Source organism: Saccopteryx bilineata, chromosome 2 (genome assembly GCF_036850765.1).
Source record: "Saccopteryx bilineata isolate mSacBil1 chromosome 2, mSacBil1_pri_phased_curated, whole genome shotgun sequence".
Lineage (NCBI taxonomy): Eukaryota > Metazoa > Chordata > Mammalia > Chiroptera > Emballonuridae > Saccopteryx > Saccopteryx bilineata.
The window spans coordinates 377,260,758-377,284,035 of NC_089491.1; the positions used below are offsets into that span (position 1 = coordinate 377,260,758).

Here is a 23,278-nt window from a genome sequence, read left to right on the forward strand (position 1 = left end):
AATTACAACTGGGTATTGCTAGAAGCCTAGGATTGACGGGGTCATCTCCAATCTGCTGTGGATTCCTTCCCAGTGGATTGGCAGGCTAGAGGACTTGAAAAAGCAACCTTAGACCAGAAGGGGAAGCAGCTCCAGGCCTATTCTTCCTAAGAAGCCTGGCTACCACCTCCCTTTCTCTTCCTTCAGATCTTCAGGCTGCCGCTCTAGGCACTCCTCACCCCTTGACCTCATCCCTCTGCCCTCCCTCTCCCATCACAGGTGTGTTAACTTGGGCGCTTCTTGGATTCTACCCTGAGGAGGAGGCGCATGGTGAGAGGAGAGGTCTGTGTAGGTGGGGTGGGGGTCGCAGGGTCCGTGGTGCTGGCTGGGAGCCATAGGGGGTGCCCCGTTGTAGTCCAGGTTCCCCGAGGGGTGGTGGGAAATGTGGTTGAGGCCGTAGAGGGAGGGGCCGGCAGGGGGCGGCAGCGGATCCGCGTAACCGCCCCCGCCCACGTACACCGGGCTGCCCTGCATGGTGGGCGTCCCGTAGGCGCCCCCGTTGGCTTGGAGGACGTGGGGCTCATAATCGGGCGCCGGTGTCGGGGGGTACTTCTGTGGGGCGCCGCAGCCTTTGAGAGGGGGCTGGTAGTTGGAGGACATGGCGTAGGCATTCTGGTGGGCTTTGCCGAAGGTGGGCGGGGACGGACTCTCGTAGCTGGGGGTCATGGAGTGTAAGGCGTTCATGAAGCCAGCCGTGGACTGCATTGGCTGCGGGGGGCTGCCGGCGGGAGAGGGGCCCCCGGACGACGAGGCCAGGCCCTTGGCCTTCTGGTCCTTCTTGTACTTCATGCGACGGTTCTGGAACCAAATCTTGATCTGCCGCTCGCTGAGGTTCAGCAAGTTGGCCATCTCCACGCGGCGCGGGCGGCACAGGTAGCGGTTGAAGTGGAACTCCTTTTCCAGCTCCACCAGCTGCGCGCTCGTGTATGCCGTCCGCGCCCGCTTGGACGCCGCCGACCCCGGGGGGCTCTTGTCCCCTCCTCCGCCGCTGCTGGCCCCGCCGGCCCCGCTGCCTCCGCCTCCGCCTCCGCCTCCTCCGCCTCCTCCTCCTCCTCCTCCTCCTCCTCCGCTGCCGCCACCGCAGCCCTCCGCTGGATCCGAGGGGGAGGGGGGGAAGGGGAGAAAATGAAATAAAAGATAATTACTGAACACGCCGAAATTGAATGCATCGTTTCTTAATAAATCCAGGCCTGGACTCGGAGTCCCCGCCGCCTCCCCTTTCCGTCCCCGCCTCCTCCTCTCTGCCCATCCCCCCAACGCCCGTCGCATTAGCGGACACTCTATAATAGTGGCATTTATTAAGAGACCTGTTCTCCTCTCGCTGCCCCAGCTTATGAAAATTTGATCATGTCACGCAGACAGAGCCACATGGCCATTTATTTAGGGCTGGATTTTCTTGCGCATGCTTTCTCCCTCATCCCCAGTTCCAGGTCTGGGAAGACAACCCCCCTTCCTGCCCCGTCCTGTGGACAGAGTGGGTGACCAGGGAAGACCCTTGAGGGGAGCTAGACATCCGTGGGCAGGGAGTGGGAGTGTGGTGCGAAGGGGCTGCAGCGCCTGGAGGCCGGGACCCCGGGCCGCCCGAGCGATTGTGATTAATACCCACAGTAATCATACTTAATAATAATCAATCGTTGACGACTCTGCGTGTACTGGCAGCGTCTCGTGGCTCGGCGGCCTTGGAAGGGCTGCAACCGAGCGCCTGGCCTTCTGCAGATCTCGGGAGCTCGGGTGGAGGGTGGCTGGAGGGAGAGGGTGTTGGCGGGGTCAGGGGTCATCAGGTGGTGGGAGGTGAGGGAACTGCGCCGCTGCCGCCGCCACCTGATATTGTTCCCCAGCCGCCGCCTGGGCGCCGAGGGGCTGGGTGCTAGAATAACAGTGACATTCCTGGCCCGGACAAAAGCGTATGGTGAGGAAGGCAGAGAGCTGGTACCTGTGCCGGGGGAGCTGTTTTTCAGCTTGGACGTTTGCCTCGACTCTTTCATCCAGGGAAATATCTGTTTGGTGAGGGTGGAGTTGGAGCCGGGAACGCATTTGGGGGGGCCGTTTTTGCCGGACCCGCCCCCACTGCTGCTGTTGCTAGTGGTACTGGTAGGTGCGGCGCTGGGCGGGGGCGAGCCAGGCGGGGCAGGCAGGGGCTCGGGGACCAGGCCCGACCTCATGCAGCTGCCGTTGAGCTCCTTGCTCTTAGCATGCGGGGCGGCGTTGCCCAGGGACTGCAGCGAGCACGCTGAGCGCTGGTAGTCGCCCTCCAGGTGCGTGGCGGCCTGGAAGGGGGGTTGGGGGGCACCGTCGTAGCCGAAGCCATTACTGCCAGAGTATGAGGAATAGCCTCCGAAGAGTGCAGCCGCAGCGTTGTCGTAGTAGGTGGCTTTCTGCATCTCTGGGCGAAACCCGGGCAGTGGGTGGCAAGTTGCAAGGGCCTGATACCCTCACGACCGGACATTGGCACCCCTGGGGGTCACGTGAGGCGCCGGACCCCCCCTCCCCTTTCTGCCCCCCTCCTCCCGGGGTCTGTTCGGAGCCGCTGACCTGCGGGGTGAGAGAAGAGACACAAGGGGGAGAAGAGGACTGGGGCTCGAATCCATCTTAGCAACTGAAAAGGGAGCTGACATCAATAGGGATTTTTCTTCTCCCCAACCCCAACATCTTCACAGCAGATGCTGAGGCCACTTCCTGGCCTGAAATGGATTTTTCTTATTTTAACGCTTTAATTTTAAAGTCAAACTCCACCAGTTTTCATTTCCACTTAAAAATAAGGACTGTACTCCTTTAGGGACTAAGTACAGAATATTACTACTTACTGCAAGAATTGTTGCTTTCTCTCCTGCCTGCACACTAGCCCCTGACCTCTCCTCCTCCCTCTCCCTATCTCCCCCGCCCCAAGTCTAGGTTAGGGTGGCTCAAGAGGGGGGGGGGGGAGGGAGACTGGGACACTACAAAATAAAAGCGTCACCAATCCCCTACTCTGAGCCGTGAGTCCTGCCTCTGCCTCCCCCCACGTCCACCTAGGTCTCTCTCACCCAAGCAGGGTCTCCCCTGGAGGAAAAACCAGATCTCCAAAAGAGACAGAAAGGAGAAGCAAGCTGAGCAGAGAACCTTTTTATGCAAGGGATCCTTTCCTTTCCCTCCCACCTCACAAAGACAATGGCCTGACCTAGAAACTTCCTGAAGACTTTTCCTCGCCAGAGCCAGAGCCACTGACCCTCTCCCGCGTCCCTGCTGCAGGCACCACCTCCAATCTGAGTCTTCTGCTCAGCCAAGTCTGGGGCGCAGCAGCCAGCGGCCCCCATGGGGCCCCCAAATGGACCAGGATTGTTTCTATTTCCCTGGCTGGGCTTGTTGGTGCTGTGACCATTTGGCACTGATCTCCCCCCTCCTCCATTTTTTTCTCACGAGATCTAATTTTTTCCCACCCTTTTCTTGACAGTTTGTTTCCTTTGATTTCTTCAAAAGAAGAAAAGAATAAAGAAACTGGGTAACTTTACCAAGAGATGGGAAAAGGCTTTCTAAAAAGAGAAAAAAATCCATAGGTAAAAGGAAAATCAAAACAATCTGAACAATAATATTCTCTGGGTTGGAACAGGGAACCCCTGTGTACTGAAGTTTTCTGAGGCAAAAAATAATTTTTTTAATCATTATTTTCATGCAGCCTTTTAAAAGTGTGCTGGAAAAATAAAGGTTCGAGCTGTCATAGGATTTTGTAATTTCTTCTGAAACTTCTGACTTCGTCTCCTCCCCCATTTGTCTTCCCCGATGCCTCACTATCACTTTTTCATAAAACCTCCGGACCGACCCTCCCTTCTGACACGTGAGTTGGGAATACTTATATCTTGTTCAGCCCAGCTGGCAAACTCCGAAGAAAACTAAATATAGGAAAATAAAAGAAAAGGAGTGTAGGCGAAGGAAGTTCCTCCTACATAGAAATCCCCTTCTAAAAAGAAAGCCAGGTTGGCCCTGAGTTCCCACTGGTTTCCGGGAAGAATTTGTTTCTGGAAAATACACAAGGGTCTGCAACGCAGCAGGTCCTTTCAGGGAGAACTGGAGTTCAATTGACCAGGCTGACCCACCCCCTTTATTATTATTACCATTAGCCTCTGATGGTTTAACCAAAATTAGCTTCGGAGCAGCCCTGGCTGAAAGGGGAATTAATTAACAAGCATCAGTTGAGTTTGTTATTAATAGATAGAAGAATAAAATAAAAACGTTGGAGGGGGTTGGTTGGCTGGCTGGGCCCTGGCTTTATTTAGTCTAAATGATTGTTACAGCAGTAATGATGATAATGATGATGATGATGATAATAAAACAATAATTTGACTAGACGCCTGAGGCCGAAATTTCTGTCGCTCTCCCTGCAATAAACCCGCAAACCATCGCAGGACCGAGGCCAGGAGAGTGTGGGAAGCGGAAGAGCCAAAGGCGTGATAGGAAAAGAATGGAGACTCCGCCGCCCGCCGGGGAGAAAGGACCGGGAAGGTTCGCGGACCGGCTTAGCCGCTGGCTGCCGCCGCGCTGCCGCGCTGTCTCGGCTGCGGCTGCCGCGGTGGCTGGGGACTAGCTACGCTGGCCCAAGGCAGCGAAGAGAAGGCGTTCAGGACGCCGAGAAACAGTTAGCAGTGGCAGGTTCCAAGCGCACCGGGCTGAGGGTCCAGCCCTAAGGGCGGCAGCAAGTTTGGGCGCTGGAGGTAACCGAATTAAAAGGCGCTTTAGCAACTCCACTCCGGGACTTTGCCAGGCCGGGCTGGGGGGCGCTGAGGCCTGGCTGACGGGGCAGTGAGAAGAGGGGAAGGTGCCGAGGGGACCCGAGATCTGGGGATCAAGGAGAAGTGGGGGTGGGGAGCAGCGCTACCAAGCCAAACATGTCTATTTCCCTTGCCTCCATGTTGGAAAAATTCAGGCTCCATATGGCTTCTCAGGAGGGAGACGGTGGCTCCTGTCGTTCCCCCAGGGTCTCGCTGGAGTGAGCCACCCCAAGAACCCCCGGAAGAGCCCGGGAGAGTAACAATAGCTAGGGAAGCCCCGGGAGAAGGGATAGGCCACCTTCCAAGATTTAAAAATATATATTAATGGAAAGGAAGAAAAATAAAACAGGGAAGGAAGAGAAAGGTTAGGCTCTTCTTAGCAGCGGGAGAAAAATTCAGCCCTGGATCTGGCTGCTGAAAGAAAAGAAGAGAAAAGGAGAGAAGCAGGAAGAGAGGGAGAGAGGGAGGGAGAGAGAGGGAGGGAGAGAGAGAGAGGGAGGGAGGGAGAGAGGGAGAGAGAGAGAGAGAGAGAGTCAGTCGCTGCGTGGAAGGAAGCTTAAAGCTTGTGAACTCTTCTTGAACCGAGATTGGAGTCATATGGGCCATAAATCATTGAGACATACTCTCCGCCATTCACAAACTGATAGCCTATTTTAGTCCAGCTTACCTTAGCCACCGACGAGGGGAGAACAGGCAGACATAATATATATTCACATCGAGCCCCAGCGCGAGCGGCAGGCGAGAAATCTCCCCTCCTTGAAGGCAAAGGAAAAAAAGACCACTGTTTAAAGCTGCGTCGCCCCCCCTCCCCAATAGCTACCCCGGCTGGGGAGCCCGAGGGGCAGACCGGCCGGAGGTGCCGCGCGGCGTCCGCTTCAATTCACTCGGCTTAGGAGCGGGGGTGCGCAGGAGGGAGGGGGTGGGGGAGCGGGGGAAAAAAATAGAAGAAGACCGAAAGGTGCTCGGGCTGCGAGGCTCGCCGAGAATCCAGCTCCGGGCTCCACCACGGCCAAGTCGCCACAGTGTGGTTGCCCTATAAGACTGGTACGCCCTACTCTCCGTAACAATGGCCTCTGCTTTTGCACAGGGAGAAAAACCACACAGACACACACACACTCACACACATACACACACACACAAGCCCACACACACCCCCACCTCCTCTCCCCCTTTAGCAAGCTCAGATGCCCGATAAGGATGGAAGATGATGGTGGTATTGGGGGAGAGCGGATTTGTATGCCCCCCCCCAAAAAAAGAAAGGTGAGTAAGGAACGAAGGTAGTTTTTGTTTTGTTTTGTTCTTTTAAGGACAGGTAAAATTTTAAATTGAGATTTTTGTCAGGGGAGGAGGGGGGAGCAAAGGCAAGGCAAAGCCAGTTGGAGTCACAGCCCCCCCCCACCCCAGTAGTAAACCATTATGCAAATTGAGTAGTAGCTGTTTGGAGGCCTAGTCAAAGGCACAGTCTTCCCTGGGGTGGGGATGCCTGGTGCCCCTCCGCATTCAGTCGCAGTGGAACACTAAGACTTTTTTTTTTTAAGTAGTTTCACTCCTCCGGGAGTGGTGGCTGGGTCTTCCGCCCTCTCGTTCTGGCTCCTTGCATCTGAGTCTCCCAGTTTGTTTCTTCTCTTCCCCACACCCATTCTGTTCTTCCTCTCTCCCTACAAATTTCCAGGCCCAGTTTCCAACCGGTTGGGAGGGGCAGATTTTTTTTAAACAGCCCCCCCCTTTTTGAGAACAGACAACAACGGTGAGTGATTATTTTAAAAATCCAGACCATCTTGCAGGGGGAGAGGGGTTGAGGAGAGGGTGACAAAAGGAGGACCCTGTGTTTAGATGAGCTCAAGACCGGCTGGCTATAGAAAGTCTGTAAAACTTCACGGAGAAGTTTCTGTTACAATTCTCACCTCTGGATAGGCAGAAGGGGCTAAGAGGTGATAAGAATATTTGTACTTCTAAGAAGATGAGAAGAACTAGCAAAATGGCTTAATTTTAAATGCACCGGCAGAAGAGACAGAGGATAGTTGTTATTATCATCATCATCATTGTTATTCAGAACAAACCTGTTTGTCCTCTTAGTTCTGCAAGATTATGATTCTTGGCAGAAGTGAGGAAGATGCCAAAAGTTAAACTTTTCTTAGGGTGTGTTTGAGAAGGGCAGGAAAAGGGGAGGAGGCCTGTAGGAGGAAGGCAGGGGCCAAGAATGTAGGTGTCTGCAGATTTGGGTCGGGGGTGGGGAAGAGTCATTCCCAGTGGAGGAAAAGACAAAAAGAGCCACAGGACATTTCCCAAAGCAGGCGTGCTTGCAGCTCTGCCTAACTGCTGACTCGGAGTTTCGGGGATAAAATAGAAGACAGTTCTTTTTTCCACAAAGGCAGCTTGGAAAACTTGTTCTCTTAAGTTTTCTTAGATAGAACAGGCCACTACCCTGTGACCTGGTTAGAACATTTGGCTTCTACCTTCTCCCACCTGAATTCATCAGGAGAGATGGGACTGGGAGAACAAAGGTGAGAGATGATTTCCAGCTATTGTCTCCCTTCCAGGAGAGGGTGGTGTGCCTGGCAAAGCTTCCCTCATACCCTATCTTTCCTCACTCACTTTGGGCTGAGAAAGGTTCCATTCTCATACGAAGTGGTCTCTGGGCTCCTCTGGCCCTTCTTCCAGGTCCCCTAAATCAGGCTTCCTAGGCTGGACCAGCAGGTTTCTTGGGGTCCTCCTGAATTAAAAAATGGGGTGCCCATGGCCTCCCTCCTGTCCAGCAACAGGAAGTGCATGCAGAGCTTCCCACTAGGATGTCCCCAAGGGTCCTACTGCCTGCCTAGAGGGTTGGTGGCTGAGAGAAGGGTCTGGGGGGAGATGAGGCTGGAGGGTGGGAGCTATTTTTTTCAGTGTTAATTAGAAGTATCAGGCAAAGAAAATGCCCATTCTGGACCCAGTGGTGGGGCTCAAGCAGGACCCTCAAAGAGAGTGGTTAGAGCTGCCTGAATATGTGGCTATAAGGAGTCTGTCCTGAGACTTATAGTTCCTGGTTAGAGACCTACAGAGTTGGACTGTATGTAGCTTTGGGTCTGATGGGTCAGGGACTCAGCCCAGGGAAGTTTCCAGAAGCTTAAGGGAACCAGTACCATTGGGTATTTTCTCTCCCTTTCTAAAATTAAAAAGTCAAGAATGTACCTCAGACCCTCCAGCTCTCCTAGCTGTTGCTAGAGAAGGTCATCATCGTGAAATTGAGAGGAGAGGAGAACTGGTTGCTTGTGGGGCTACAAAGCTTGTGTGAGGAATAAAAAGCGAGTCTGGGGGCACCCAGCGGGCATAGGCCTACAAGCCCAGGCTGCAGGGGGGTTCAGCCCGGCGGGGTTGAGCTGAGGACCCCTCAGCTCACTGTGGTCCCCTTTTGGCTACACAAGAAAGTGGGGTACAGTGGGTGGAAGCAAAAAGAAGAACAGGAACAAAAAAACTAACCTGGAGAGAAATTTCAGAGGACATGCATCCCCAAGTGCATTAGGAGATGGAATGGGACGTCTTTATTAACTCTGAGGAGCAGAGCCCATTTCAAATGTTTGGGAGGCAATTAGACCCCATTTTAGGTTTGTTTCTTGACTTTTTTCTTCTTTTCTCGGAAATTTCTGGCTGGCTGGCTGCCCCCTGATTGGGGCTGGGAGGGTAGAGGACTTGGACGGTAGAACAGGGAACTCCGAGGACTCCCTTCGTTGGAGGTGCTGCAGCAGGGTAGGGACCTTTCAAACTTCAGGGGACAAAGGCAGGGCAGTGAGGAGCTTGGGTGGGGAACTCGGGGCAGGGAAAACTAGAGGGATCTGAGGGAAGACTTTGGGGGCTGGAAAAGAGGAGGGAAAACGGCTCCATCCCTGCCAATGAAGTCGTGATTCAGGGGCATACTAGAGAGGAGAGGGCACAATTTCTCCCTGGATTTAAGGCAGGAAACTTAGTAACGTGTATGTGTGTGTGTGTGTGTGTGTGTGTGAGAGAGAGAGAGAGAGAGAGAGAGAGAGATTGAACAAAATGGAATGTAAATCTAATAGTAAAGGCAAAAATTTATAATAAAGATAAAAATTGGAGAAAATATCTCCCTTCCTAGACATTGTTTTCTCTCTGGCTCAGTTTCCGGAAAGCCAGAGCACTCTCTCTGCACTGGTACTCCCTGCCCCAACTCCTACTCTGTACCCGGTACCAGGGGACAGGGACACTTTAAACCCACTTGAGAAACCACTGGCCACCCAGCCTTCCAGGCCTTTGGGGGATCGTGTCTATTTCCCTCTCCCCCCAAAAAAATGTCGATTGAAGAGCAAACAGAAATTCTCCTCTCAAGAACAACAAATTGGCTGGCTTCTTTAAAATCGATTTCTGCATATCAGCCTTGGAGTGACCAAAGATGCTGTTCCCAGCTCAGTCTGTCCCAAACCATCCCAGAGAAGCTGAGACCTGGGAGCCGAATGAAGCGTCTACTGATCTATTTCCTTCTGGTCCTGTCTGGGTTCCCAGACCCACAGTCTTCTGGCTTCACTGGCAACTTTGTGGCGGTGTCAGAGTCATACAAAGTTCACACACACACCCGAATCTCCATCTCTTCCTAAATAATAATAAAGATTTTAGAGCTGGGGGTCGTAAAAGGGGAATTGCTACTGAAGACCGCTTCTTGGTATTTGGATCCCAAACCTGACCCGCCCCCCACCCACCCCAGAGAGGGAGCGGGAAGGAACAAAGGGCCAGCAGCACCGAGAAGACGGTGCACACCCGGTTCAGCAGAAGCGAGGGTCGGGGATTTAAAGAACAAAAAAGGCCACTCGGGTTGATGAAGAAAAATTCTAGCTGTATTCTCCACCACTCACCCCCACCTGAAGAGATAAGGTGAAAGGGAGACAGGAAAAAAACTGGGCAGCCACAAGGATTTGCAAAGGCTCCTCGGTGACCACGGCGGGCCGCCTGAACGTGCTGCTGAGCGGATGGAGCTGCTGCGGGCCAAGTTGGGAGTTATGGGCAGACCAGTGCCTTGCTGGTATATGAGCCCGTCCGGAATCAGGGCTCCTGCCTCATCTAGAAGCTCAGTCCTGGCCTAGTAAACACCACTCCGGCTGATGTTGAGACAAAAGTGTGCAGAGTACAGACGGCAAGAGCCAGAGGAGCAAATCTAGAACAGCTGGGTGGAGGGTGCTGGGGAAGGGCCGAGGGGGTGGGGTGGGGTGGGGGAAGCAGGCAAGAGAGGAACAGGGGCCCAGCCGCTGCGAGCGACTGCGCAGGTCTCTCCTGATAGATTAGATGTTTCTCTCCCAGCGACCTCTGTTTAGCAGACAATAACTCACCAGATTAATGACCAATCAGTGGAAGGCCTTCTGAACTGCCTCCAAATACAAAGCTCCAAAGTCGAATGGGATAGGACCAGAGTATGGACCTGCCAGCCTCCCCCTTTCTTTCTCTTTCTTTCAAAGTAAGATTTAGGGTAAGGCTTTAGGAAGTGGATTATGTGGCCAGGGACTCTGATTTCCAGAACCAAGATGAAGTTGTTTCCCATTCCTTCTTCCCACTTCCTCCAGCACAACTCCTATCCCTGACCACACTTCCCAAGGCAGTCTGGAAACCGCCCCTCTTCTGCCTGGACTCCTTATATCCCTGACCCTACAAGAAATGCCCCTTCTCATAATGATTCAACTTCTAAGAAACTCCCACCCCTTTTGAATTTTCTCCCAGTGGGCAAAGAGATGGAAAATAAGAGCAAGAACTGATGGGATGGGGTCCCGCACCTTGCAGGCCTCCTATCCTGGCTGAGCTGAGAGCAGAGCTGCGAGGCGCTGCGGCCCCGTGTTTGCCTTCTCCCAGGAAAAGAGGGCCCGAAGGCCCCGGGCTCAGGGTGAAGCGGGGGTGGGTGGGCAGCCTGCCATCATGGAATCTAAATTCCGAAAGCACAGTTCAGTCCCTGGTTGGGGTAGAAGGGACTTCAAGAACCCCGTTCTGAACATCTCCAGCCTCAGCCAGGTGCCTGGCAGGAAGTGTGCCTTGCCCTGTGAGGTTGAGCCCTCCTTCCTCAGCCCCCTTCCAAATGCAAATTGCAGCCCAATCCAGCTAGCAAGCTTCTTTCCACTGCCTTCTATTTTCATTGCTCTCAGAGGCCTGGGCTGCCCCTCCAACCTTCAGGAGGAGGAACGGTCCAGATTCCAGTGCATCTCATAGAGCCAGTCTGAGTCACCTGCTCTGCATGGGTACAAACACCCCATATATTGCAAATAAGCATGCATTAACTTCTGTGTGCAAGGGGGCTGCTCCCGAGCACTAGAGAGTTGCTCAAGGTCAGAACTGGGAAAACTCAGGGATTATCCTGTCCACTCCTGCCATTGTTACAGATAGAAAAACTGAGGCCCAGAGCAAAGTGACTTGTCTTAAATCATCCTTGGGATAGGTTTGGGAGTCAGCAGACTTAGATTCTAGGCAGTCCAGACTGGCTGTGAGCTGAAGCAGAGAACTCCTCTGACCTCAGTGTACCCTTTTGTAAAGCCAGGACATGAGTGTGAAAGGGAGGGGTTGGTGTAAATCATCTTCTGAGGTCCCTTTTTGGACTGAGGGTTTGTGGTCCTCTGTGTGCTAATGTAAAAGCGAGCAACATTAAGCAGTGATAATAAACCGAATTGAGAAAATAGTGGTCACCGACTCTATCAAAAGCAGCATATTTCTTTTTGGGATGTAAATGCTTACACTGCCACCGCTGAACACCACCCCCATCCTGGTCCTTTCGCCCCCACCAAAGCTCATGCACTGGCTTTTACTGCTCTTCTGTTTGTGTGTGTGTGTGGGGGGGGGTTGTTCTCTACCTTCATCACCAAGTCAAAAGTGCTGTTTTGAGGCACAGGAACCTGATCAGTAAATAATTGATTTGTATAATTAGAGGAGGAAGGCTTCAAACTGGCAATTTTTAACCAGGAGTCAATGCACCCATTGTACCAGCCTGGCCTTCTCACCCGACCCCCAACTCTGCCCACACACCTACCAGCTTCCTGACTGCCTCCCCCCCAGTTGGAGACCCGCATTCTCAAGATGGCCATTGGGGTTCACAGAGTCAGACTCTGCTCCCTCCCCGCAAAGCTCCTTCCCTGCCTGCCCCGCTCAGTAAGTCCGCCTGCAGCTGCCCTCGCAGCTCGCTTTCCCACTCCCGGAAGCTGTGCTGGGCTCCAGGTCCAGGCCCCTGCTCTTGGGATACATGTAATCTACCTCCTCAGCTCGAGATGCCCCAACAATACAGCGAGTTTGCATTTCAAGAAACTCCCATTAATATCAATTTACTTCACTGAAACCTCGGGTTCTTCATCAAGTTGATGATTTATGATAAAATCAATTAAATTACGGCCACTTAGGGCCCAGCCGCTTCCTCTCAGATTTCATTGGTGCGGGGCCCAAGTGTCTGGTGGAAAAATGCAAGTTTAGCTGGAGGCGAGGAAAGATAATTCTGCGGCTGAGAAAATTTAATGCAAAACAATTTCCAGGCAAAGCTGGGCGTCTGGACAGAAATGCAAGAGCCACCAGTTGGCCTGCGGAAATAACTATCTGGGTGGGGGTCAAAATATTTTCTCCCCACCCCCACCACCCTGCTCTGTTCCCCTTTGTGCTCCCTTGTCCCCCTCCCCCAAGCAGGGACTTGAGGGGAATTTGAGCAGTAATGGTGGAAGGCCCAGCCTCAAACCATGGATTTTCCCTATTACTCCAGACCTTTTCCTTCTCTCTTTCTCCCCTTCTTATGTAGCTATGCTCACTAACTCCTTAGTCTCTCATGGCAAAGTGAAAGGTTCAAAGTGAACATCAGGTGGTGCGTGGGCAGATGCCACAGAGGAGCCAGGGGCCAGGCCAAGTGGACTCTGCTGAATGTGGCCATGGGAGGAAAGGAAACCCAGGCAGAACCAGGCAGGACTGCATGGTGAGGGCACGAAGCAGCAGAGTGTGTCCTGAGCTGCCCCACCGCAGGGCACCAGGACCAGAGAACACGCTGTCTTCCTCCCAGCTCCCTGTGTGCCCACTCACAAGCCATGCTACACCCAACAATCCCCAGCCCGAGCGCTGACACATACACAAACACCTACACACGTGCGTGCTTGCACACTATCCTTACACCTCACAGAGACCCACCACATTCTGCACCTGCAAAGGGACAGTTCCCATCCTGTCCCCACATCTGAGAAAATAAATCCCAGAGAATCAACCTGGCATTGCCTCGCACTCCAAGGATAGGGGCTTCTCCCACCTCTGCTCTGTTTGGTTTTTGGTTTCCAAAGCAGGCAGGGAGTAAACATAGCTGCTCTGAAGCCATAAATCACCCCTTCTCCTACCTTCTCAGTTTAACACCCGGCCTCAGCACAACCCCTTGTAGTTTCAGCTTCAAATACCCCCGCGACGTGCTAAAGGCTTGACCACGGTGGCAGCTGGGCTGAGGGAGCAGGGCCCGCCGCGCTCGCCCCTCCCCAGCAGATGCGCCCACAATCCGGGGAAGCTCTCCACAGCCCCCAACACTCTTCCTGGGTCCCGGAACCCCTTTCCTGTCCCCACGCCACACGCGCACCCACATTCCTCCACATTGCCCTGAACCTGGGACCCCTTGACCCCCTCAGCCCCACCCGCCTATTAAGTTGCCTTCATCTTTGTCTTCCACGGTTTGGTCCAGCTTCTTCGCCGACCCGGGCGAGTGGCCGGCACCGGGTCTCGGCCACCCTGCTCTCCAGCCCGCGCCCGGCCGGGGAGTGCTGGCTCGGCACCCACGCTTACCTGTGCGGCTCCCGCTAGGACGCAGGCCGCGGCCGGCAGCCGGGAGGCCGGCGCGCGCCGGTGCCCAAGGCCAGGCCCGGGTCCCTCAGCCCCGGCTGGGGCCCGGCCGGCCGCATCCCGCTCCTCCAGCGCGGGGAGAGGCCCGGAAGAGCGGCCCGCACCCGGCCTCCGCCCCCGGCCTCCGCCCCCGGCTTTGTTCGGCCTTCGAGGCTGCGGGGGGCCGGGCGCGGGGCTGCGCGCGGGGCGCCCCTGTCGGGGAGGCGGGGGCTCCCCCGGGGGGCCGGCCGGGCGCCGTCCTGGGGCCGGGACTCCGGGAGCCGGTCAAGTTGCCGGGGAGGGGAGCGGCGACTGACCGGGGGCACGGCGAGGCGCGGGAGCGCCGGGGGCGCCATGGCGGAAGGGAAGGCGGGCGCACGGGCGGCTCTTCAATGTCACCAGCGAAATGGGTTCCATATGTCCGGCCCGGCGCAGGAGGGAGGGGAAGGGAGAGAGTTCTGGGCAGGACGGGACGGGAGGATGGGGGTGGGGGTGCTCAGTGCAGGGAGCAGAGCAGCGGCGGAGGGAGAGGGACTGGAGAGGCGAGAAAGGTTTGCATTTTTCCAATTTTCTCGGAGTTTTTAAAAGCTGCTTAGGCTCGCAGTAACTTTCTTTCCCTTTCTCCTTTTCTTTCCTGAAAAACGGGGGAGGAAGGAGATCAGTGAAGGTAGCATCCGTTTGTTCAGGCTGGAGATTCCCGGGAAGGGATGTGGGTTGGAGGTGAAAGGGAAAGTTCTTAGGCTGCTGGAAGATCAACTTCTCCCCGTCCCTAAAGAGGAAAGGACGAGACCAAACCCAAGAAGGGGAAAGAGAAGCCAAAGAAAGATTCTAGGGTCCAAGTGTGAGAGACTGACCCCAACAATTCTACCCATGGTGAAATTCTGCTTTGGGTCAGTCCAACCATTAAGTTACTCATCATGGTGGTAGAAGAAGAGATTGAAGCGCTCAAGACATCTTGGCCATTTCCTGACACTTCAGTTCCAGCCCCAGCTGCCTCACACCTGATTTAGCACCCCCGAGGGCCTACTCTGGAGGCGGGTGCTTCTGGGACAGTCTAGGCTTTGGGCAGCTGCCTGTAAAGGCATCGAGTCTGGAAGAGGATCCAGACCCCAAACCCTCTCCTCTGTGCCTGCCCCCTAGAGGTTTGGGCAACCTTTCTCCATGTCTCTCTCTCTCTCCTCTCAACCCCCCCCCCCCCCAGGTTTCTAACCACCTCTGTTGTCTCTGTCCCTTTCTCACAGCCCCTTTGTCTTCTCACACTCTGCCTCTCTCTGTGTCTTAAGTGAATTTGAATTGAACCTTGCAAAGGACTTCGGAGTGTCTCCAGAAATCACTTCTGGGCTCCTATGAGGCTGCCTTGTCCTTGTGGCAGTGTGGAGCCCTTGGCCTCAGGGCCCTCTCCTCTACAGGGCCCGCTCTTCCACCCTTTTGTTGTGGAGACATTCTCTTCTACAGAGAAGGAGCAACTGTGAGTGGTTTCTTTCCTACGCCCCTTCTTCTCACTTAGCTCTGAAGAGAGTATGGATTCATCCAAGTTGTGGGCCGCTTCCTTCCAGGACAGCCTCCTGCCTCTCTGGCTGGCCTTTGTCTCCACTCTCCCTGTCACCCTCTCCTTGTGTTCTGCCTTGACTTCCCACCTCAGAAAGAGATTCTCCTGCCTCTCTCTCTAGGACCCTCTCTTTTTCCTTCAGCCTCTCTCTCCATATCTTTCTATCCAACTTCTCTTGTCATTAAGGCAGTGGCAGCCCAGCTTCTCAAAGGCACAGGGAAAACATAATACTATCCAGAGAAGGGGACACCAGTAGAGTCTGGGGAGAAGACAGCTTTTCTAAAATCCCTTCCATCGAATACATTCTACCCTTTCCCCTAAACAGCAAGCACAAAAGCAAATGGAGTATGTGTGTGCATAGAATTGGTAAGAGGCAGAGTGCTTCATGGTTAAATGAACCAAATGTATCTATTTAAAACAACAAAGTCTTTTCAAACTTGATGATTTGGAGGGGGCAGGTCTATATGCCTAGATGGAGGACATGATGTCTCATATTAGAGACATTTAACTAGGGGGCCAGCTACTAAAAGATAATGGTGGAAAGGAATGGTCTCCCTGCTTTGTCTCCTGGGGAAGGGTCTGTGTGTGAGTTGGGGAAAGGGAGGGGGGATCTCCAGGGCCAGAAGAGACAAAGACCTAAAGGGGCCTGAGAGAATGAAGAGGAAAGGAGAGGGGATCAGACCTCCGCATCACAGGCACAGCAAAGGCAGCAGTGAGGGAGACAAGCAGGAGGGGAGAAGTTGACCACACAGAGGCAGAGGTCTGTGGGACTGGCTCCTACCTCTCCCCACTGGCTCCCACCTGTCCCAAAGAGCAACTCCTTCAGCCTCCACCCTTTGGTTCCCATTCCTCCACAACAAGCTGAGTTCAGAAGCCAATAAACACAAACAGGATTCTACCCTCTTCCACCTCCGTCATGTCCCTCCTCCTCTCCAAAGAAGAGGTAATCCTTCTTCATTCTCTCAGGGGTTCCAAGACTTTGGCCTAAATTCTGGAGTACTAGTTTGGGGGTGAACTTACCTTCTCCATACTTACACCCCCCTTGTCAGGTGAGAGAGAGAAGGAAATACTCGCCTCCCGCACTGTCTGTGTGTGTATGGGGGGGTGTATTCTCCAACATTGAAGGGTGGAGGCCTGGAGGGCTTGGAGTCCGTCCCTCAGGTCTCCTCGCTGCTGCCCTCAGCCCTTCACCCCTCCCCATGATCTCCAGCCCTCTCAAAGCTGCCTTGAGTCCAGACCCCACCCCCTTTTATCCAGGCCAGGTAGTGCCTCCACCCATCCCAGCCTAGGGTCGTGTTCCTCTCCTCATCTTCCCTAAACACTTTCCAATCCAGACTTCCAAATTGGGAGGCTTCACCCACCAGCCACCCACAAACCTGCCTGTTAACAAGGAGAGGGCTCAGCACCCGCTTGGAGCAGAGTGTGGGAGTGAGCTCCTGGGTGCTCCACCACTGAGGCCTAAGCCACCACTCCTTATGGCTGATCCCATAGGAATTAGCACCTGGACACAGGGCCGCTCTAATTTTCCTATACAGAGGAGAGTTAAATATCACAGATAATAGTGACAGCTATAAAAGTCAGCTGGCCCAGCTCCAGCCAGGGAAGAAAAAGCCAGCAGCCTGGATCAGACTTGGCAAAGGTTCTGGCTCTCTGCCCCTCATTGATCACAACTTTAGGGTGCAGCATAACATGTCCCCTGAAACCACCTCTACCTTTGCTCTTGACCAGCAAACTGTTTGCTGATGGGAAGGAATTGCGACCCCCATATGAAAACCTAGGAGAGGTTTCTCCCCCTCCCAATCTATACTGTTTTCTTCCTCTTGGAATGGGGGCTTATGGAGAGGATCACACTTCAACTTTCTGGCACCACCTGATTCCTGGAACATTTCTTTAAAAAAAAAAAAAAAACCCAAAAAACAAACAAACAAAAACAACTTGGAGAACTTCTCCCTGCTTCAGCCCCAAACACATAGTCCCTTACTGCTGAGGAAACTTTCTTTGTTTCAGGAGGTCGAAGGAAGGCTACTGGGGTGTGAATTCATTTCCTTGTTTTGTTAGCCAGGAGGGTGGGGAGCCAAAGCTTTCAGCTTCTCTCCCTGCCCTTCACCCTCTGCCTTCATTGTCTCCCCCAGTTTGGGCAGTTCCTTCTCCACCCTAAACGCCCTGCCACACACATCAGTCCTTTAAAACAGGTTAAGCTTTAAAACGATAGCTGAGTCTCTGCAGCCCCTACCAATTGCACAGGACTTGGATTTGGTCCCCATCGATTCCAAAAGCCTTTGCCTTCCACTCCAGTCGTTTCTTCCCCTGCCTCCACCTCTCCTGCCCCGGGCTCTGTCTGCCTGCAGAGTGGGGTCTTCCCCCTGGCAGGACCGGCGCCCCAACTCTGGAGGAGAACCGCTGACAGCGGACGCCCGGTCTGCTGCTGGGGGAATGTGGGCTGTACCAGGCTCACAAATATCATTTTTATATTAGGTCATGGTCTTTGAATGGGTTTATATGCCAATGAGGCATTTCTGGTTTACCAAATTTATACAAATCTCGCTTTAATTGATAATCACGGATGCTGTAATTTAAGACCTCCAGCTATACAGCTTTCATATTAACTGCTGATATATTACTGTAAATTGTCTGAAATAACCAACTCCTGGGAGCGGAGCAGAGAGGGAGGAAGTGCCTCGGAGAGCGACTCTCTCCCGGCTGCAGAAATAGCCCAGCTTCCACATCATTTTCCTTCCATGAGAAATGATTTATCGAAGACACGGCCATAAACAACACAACTCGCTCACAAACACACGCAGACGCACACACACGCGCACACACACACACACAATGGCTGGCATGCTGGCCGAGAAGCTGACACCCATATTGCTATAAATCAAGAAAAAGGTTGGAGGAGAGGGAGAGGGAGAGAGAGAGAGAGGAGAGGAATATTCCTAAAATCTCTATGCAATGCCTCAATGGGTATAAACACACAGAGCACCGTGTGAAGAGAAATGGCAGGAAATGAAGATGGCTATTTGTCACAGTTTACGACAATAACATTAATAACAAACAATAAATTTACATGGACATATAAGACGCGGTAGGTAGTGAGAAATCCCTTCTACTTACAATACCCCAGCCCGCGGTGTGGCTCCGGCTGCGGGGCTGTTTTATTGCTGCCTCCCTCTCTTTTTCTCTCTCTCCCTCTCTCTCCCCCTCTCTCTTTTTTTTTCTCAGGGTACAGGCTTGTTTTTCAAAGGACAGTTGAATTGCACGTCAGAAACAGGGAGACCGAGCCTGCGATTTTCCTGACGAATACATATCTATTCTGCAACCTCGGCATTAATTATTTAATGAATCACGTGACCAGGAGGGGGAAGGGGGTCTTTCGATTTCAGGCTCAAAGGACCACTATGACCTTCCCCTTCAGGAGGAGAAATTTTCCTGCAAAATTGGTCCCCCCCCAACCCACCAATGGAATAGTAGCAAGTTCTCTGTCTCTCTCAGATTCCCATCTCCTACTCTATCTACAGCTCCCTAACCACCCCCACCCGACACACTTACCTACAGCCCACCTCTCCTCTCTCTCTTCTCCTCCTGCTTCTGCTTAGTTTGTGGAGGTGCAGAAATAGTCTGCAGGGGCGTCTGGGGTGGGGGTGGGGTGGGCGCGAGCCCTTCTCCAAGCCCCTGGATTTCTCAGCTTCCAGCTCTTCCCTCTGCATCCTTTAAGATTTAGATTCCTCCCAACCCCATTCTCTCCCTTACTCCTAGGATACTGACTTTAGTGGGACCCACTCCCTCTCGTCCTAAATAATCAACAAAATTTCTAAAGGGGCCAGCTTCAAAAGAAACACTTCATAAGTCCACATTATATATGTATAAAGAATGGGACTTCTGGTTTTAATTCTCTTTTTAATCTTTTGTGGTACCTTTTGAAGGGGCAGAAAAGGGACAGGATGAACAGGCGACCCTGGGACTTCCAGAGTTGAGAATAACCACAATAAGGACTATTTTCGTTTGTGGTTACTCTTATAGGGAACCAAATTCTACTCACTGACTGAGAATATGTCTAGAGACAAAGACCCGGACTAAGGTTTCTTCTACACAAAAGAAGTGGCCTCTCAGCCTCTCTCTACCTATGTCACACCCTGTCTCAGTGCCCTCATCCCCAACTTCAGTGCAGACAGCTGGAGATTTAAACTGGAGGGGGGCGGTAGCAAAAAGGAAGAAAGAGGTTTTGAAGTCGGTCTGGCAGCCCCAGCCCCTATTTTTCAGATGTTAGTACCCCAAGCTTCCAATCGACAGACAATGGAGACTAGTCAGTGGGGAAAAGAAGGGAGAGATGTTGCATATGAAAGAATTGAACACTGGGGATGACAGGAGAAATCTACTCCCTAGGCCTAGAGGGAGAAACGTACCCGGACGCCTTCATCTCAGATACAAACAAAACAAAACATCCCCAAATCTTCGCATACAGCTCAACCCCAGAATGAGCAGAGCAGTTCCAACCAGAAGTGGAGCTCTTGGCTGCGGTGTGGGGTGGAGGCGCAATGGGGAGCGGAAAAGACATTCCTGAAGAATCCCCTCGCTGCACATTCCCAGCCTTATCTTCAGCAGCTCTGGGGGCAGCCAGGCCACAGCCGCCTGGGGCAGGCGGACAGGGGAGGAACAAATGCAGTTTAGGGTAGGGAAGCTTGGGGCTTCCCCTTTTGATTTGTTTGGAGGAGTCTGAACCAAAAGCAGCTCGGTGGGGAGAAGGCTGAGGACTCCAATGGTTTAGCAACCCCCAAAGAAACAGCCACCCCGGTGTGGGTCTCCGTAGGGTTCAGTTGTGGCGGTATCGCGGCCCCTGCAGAAGGCACTGGGCCGGCCTGACCTCCTTGGAATCCCGCTCCCGAGGCTCGGGTGGGGCGCCGACAGGGCTCAGACTCTGTAGGGGAGCGATCGGCTTTGATTGTCCAGATACAAAACACAGACTGGTATTGAATTCAGCCTGCTCCTGACGACGTGGGCCCTGAGCCCGGCTCCAGCAACTCCCTGAGAGGTCCTGACCACAAAGCCATTAAAATGCCCCCCCAAAGAAAACTCCCCACTAAAGTCTAAAAGAAAAATACGAGCGAGCCAGAGAGAAGATATAATGTGTTAGAGCATGGAAAGGCAGCAACCTCTGAAACAGAAATTATTTTTAAGAACAAGAACTGCAAACTAACACGAAGGCATGCCGGGCAGGTTCTGTTAAAATGCCCACACTTTTCGGATCCTGGGAATGTCCGTGTTCAAATAAACAAGCGCCAAGCGCGAGCTGAGCGCTTTCTTGCTGCAGATAAAGCGAACGTTTATACTGTGAGAAAGGCGAGATTGATTTACGAATCTGAACGCGCCGGTTTTATGGCTGATCACAAATCCGTCAGCGCTCAACTCACGCTGGGAAACTTCCCCACTCCGTTTTCCAACCAGACTTCCTCCCAGGCTGCTTCCCAGAGAGACCCACCACGGGGTGCTGTGGCTGTCCCAGTCTGCCCAGGCCGGTAGAAGTGGGAGGAAGATGGGGAGGACCAGGGACTTGGAGGGTAGGAGAGGTAAAAGATCAGGAGGACTAGGGATAGCCGCTAGCATCGTCAAACGGAAGCCCAATGGGCTAGGGAGCCCTAGGCAGTGCTCAGCTCGGCAAAAGTTGTGGCCCTAGAAGTTAGAAAGAAAGACTTCCAAGTTCCCAACCCTCCTTTTCCATTGTTTTACTCCTCCTTCCCATTGGTGAACCCCTAGTTCACATTGCCAGAGAGTAGCTTGTAAAGTCCCAGGTGACTAACTCTATTTCCTTGGCCTATAGAGCTCCCATAATTGGCTATCTGGCCTTATGAGTAATGGGTGCACATCTCCCTCGAGCCCGAATATTTTCAGTCCAAGAGCAGCCCAGCTCACCTTTCTGCTCACTCCCTTTTCTTCCTGAGGCCTCCACTCCCTGCACTTATGTCATCAGGGACAAAGAGAAGGATACCAACTAACTCTAGTTATTTCTTGCCTGCGACCCGAGTCTCTAAGTTACAACAGACAATTTACAAAACGCAAACCAACACCAAACATCCCAGCAAGGTCTGTCTCTCCTAGTCTTTAACCCAAAGGAAGCATTTCTTCTTCCCAGCTGGAGTCTTCATATCTTTCTTTCTCTCTCTCTCTCTCTCTCTCTCTCTCTATTTCCTGGGAGGAAGGCTGTTGTGGATTTTAAAGATACAGATTTGGAAAAGCTCTGTGCTCAGAGTTCACATCTTAGAAAATCTCCACTCATCCTGAAAACAAAAAGTTGCTAGGAACTTTGGTTAACATGGCAGAGCTGTCCCTGGCAGTGGTCAGAAAAGTCTGCACTGACCCCCCTTCCGTCTCTCCTGCTCCTTTGGTGGGGAGGTGCTCCATGGGCTCCCTGACTCACTGGGGTGGGATTGGGAATAAGGGAAAGAGGGGGAAAGTAATGATAGAAATAGCTCCCCAAACAAAGGAACTACAGAAAAATGGGTTGAGAGGTTGTGGATTTGGATCGCTGCAGACTTTGAGACACAGTATCCCCCAAGGAACTATTCAAGTGGGGAGCCTTCTCTCTCCTTGGGACCCAGGGGCCTGTTCCCCCAGCCCAGCCCTCTGAAGCCTTGTGGACCTCTCCTACCACTTCCCTTTGTCTGTCTTCCCTCCGCTCCCTCCACGGGGGAGGGGGGCTAGAGCCTGGCTGAGGGAAGGACTCTGTGCAGAGCCAGACCGGCACCCTCTCTCCTCCCTGGCTAACAACCTTATCCCCTTCCTCCCCAATAAACAGTAATAGAAAACAATCCAGAAATTCCAAAATAGCAAAGAAGAGGTTGAGGGGTTGGAGGAGACTGAACAGGGACCCACAACAGTCCAAGGACCACTCCCAGCGGAGGTGTGACTTTCCCTCCTGGGCAGGATGCAAGAGCCAGCACAATGTCCAGTCTCAGAGAGGTCAAGGGGCTTCCGAGGTCATTTTGTGGTTCTAATACTGAGCTAATCGCCTAGAAAACGTGGCCTTTCCATGAACTCTCTCTGCTGCCAGTCTCCTGCCTCCAAACTCTCAGTGAGCCGCAGGGAGAAAGGGCCAGCACTTTCAGGTCCGGGGAAGAACCCACTGGCTTGCTCGCCCTCAGAAGCAGGCCCCCCCTCGGTCAGGGGGAGGCAGGCCCCCCCACAGCAAGGAAGCAAAAGCAAGTCAAACCAGACATGAGCCTCCAGGAATAAGGGAGGAGGACTGAATTGAAGAGAAGATTCCTGCTTCAAGGAATCTTGCCTGTGAATGGAGCAGTTTTCTGCTCCAGAGAATTGTGAATATTTGTCTAAAACCTCAACCTAGATACACACAAAAAGAAAGACATCCACCTATATCCTGCTCCAAGTCTGGGGCATTCCATTCAAGAAATACATTGCATTTTTCCAGGAGGTGCAAGTGACAACATCTCACCGGTAAACAGACATCTATGACACGAGGAGCCCCCAATGTAGACAAGCGAAGTCATGGAACACACAGGCCACATGTGCACATCGCTATGCACACACACATGCACACAGGCTAGGGCTCCACAGGCCCACTTGCATTTTTCCAAAACCAGGAAAGCACTTCTGAGTTGCCTCACAAACAACCTTCTCGGGGCTCTTCAGGGGTTCTGACACCTCAGTGCCCAGTTCAAACACTCTCCAGGTGTCAGGCCTCTCTCTCTCTGACCCAAGCATCCGTCATCATAAAAAGCCCCAAACCTGACCAAGCGTTCACCATAAAAACCCTGCCAAGATAGGGGTTTCTTCTTTCCCTTGTTTAAAAAAAAAAAAACTCAAACAATTTTTTAAAAAATGCCAGCCCAGGAAGCGGCTTTGTTACCTTTGCGCCTCTCGCCTCCTCTTGCCTGAACTCCTCGCATCCCGCTCATGACGAAGGGCTTCTTCCAAACTGAGAGAAAAAAGTTTTCAACTTTACGGTTCCAAAATTTTTCCCCCTCGCAGATCTGGGAGAGATGGCTAACACTTTTTTCCCCCAACAGCCGGTCTGCAGAGATTTGCTGTTGAATAATAACAAAGGAGAGAGGATACGTATTTAAAGAAAAGAAGTGATTAATGGTTTTCTGTATAATTCTCACATTTTTCTTAGCTCTTGTCTACACAGAATGGCTGTGAACTT

General features: G+C 52.8%; 1 protein-coding gene across 7 annotated transcripts in view; it reads right to left on the reverse strand.

Moving 5' to 3' along the window:
- Positions 1–252: 252 nt before the first annotated feature.
- HOXB3 (homeobox B3) overlaps positions 253–23,278 on the reverse strand; it is a 53,132-nt gene continuing 30,106 nt past the window's right edge. For 3 of the 7 annotated variants that reach the window (XM_066263853.1, XM_066263851.1, XM_066263852.1), the window contains exons 2-5: positions 22,982–23,159; positions 5,449–5,536; positions 1,973–2,571; positions 253–1,130 (exon numbers count right to left, since the gene is read on the reverse strand). In XM_066263853.1, the coding sequence (XP_066119950.1) occupies positions 253–1,130; positions 1,973–2,420 (1,326 nt within the window). In that variant the 5' untranslated portion in view covers positions 2,421–2,571; positions 5,449–5,536; positions 22,982–23,159. Of the gene's footprint in view, positions 1,131–1,972; positions 2,572–5,448; positions 5,537–5,733; positions 5,796–13,535; positions 13,883–22,981; positions 23,160–23,278 lie in introns of those variants that run through there. The other 4 variants (XM_066263857.1, XM_066263854.1, XM_066263855.1 and 1 more) reach the window with 4 other exon arrangements.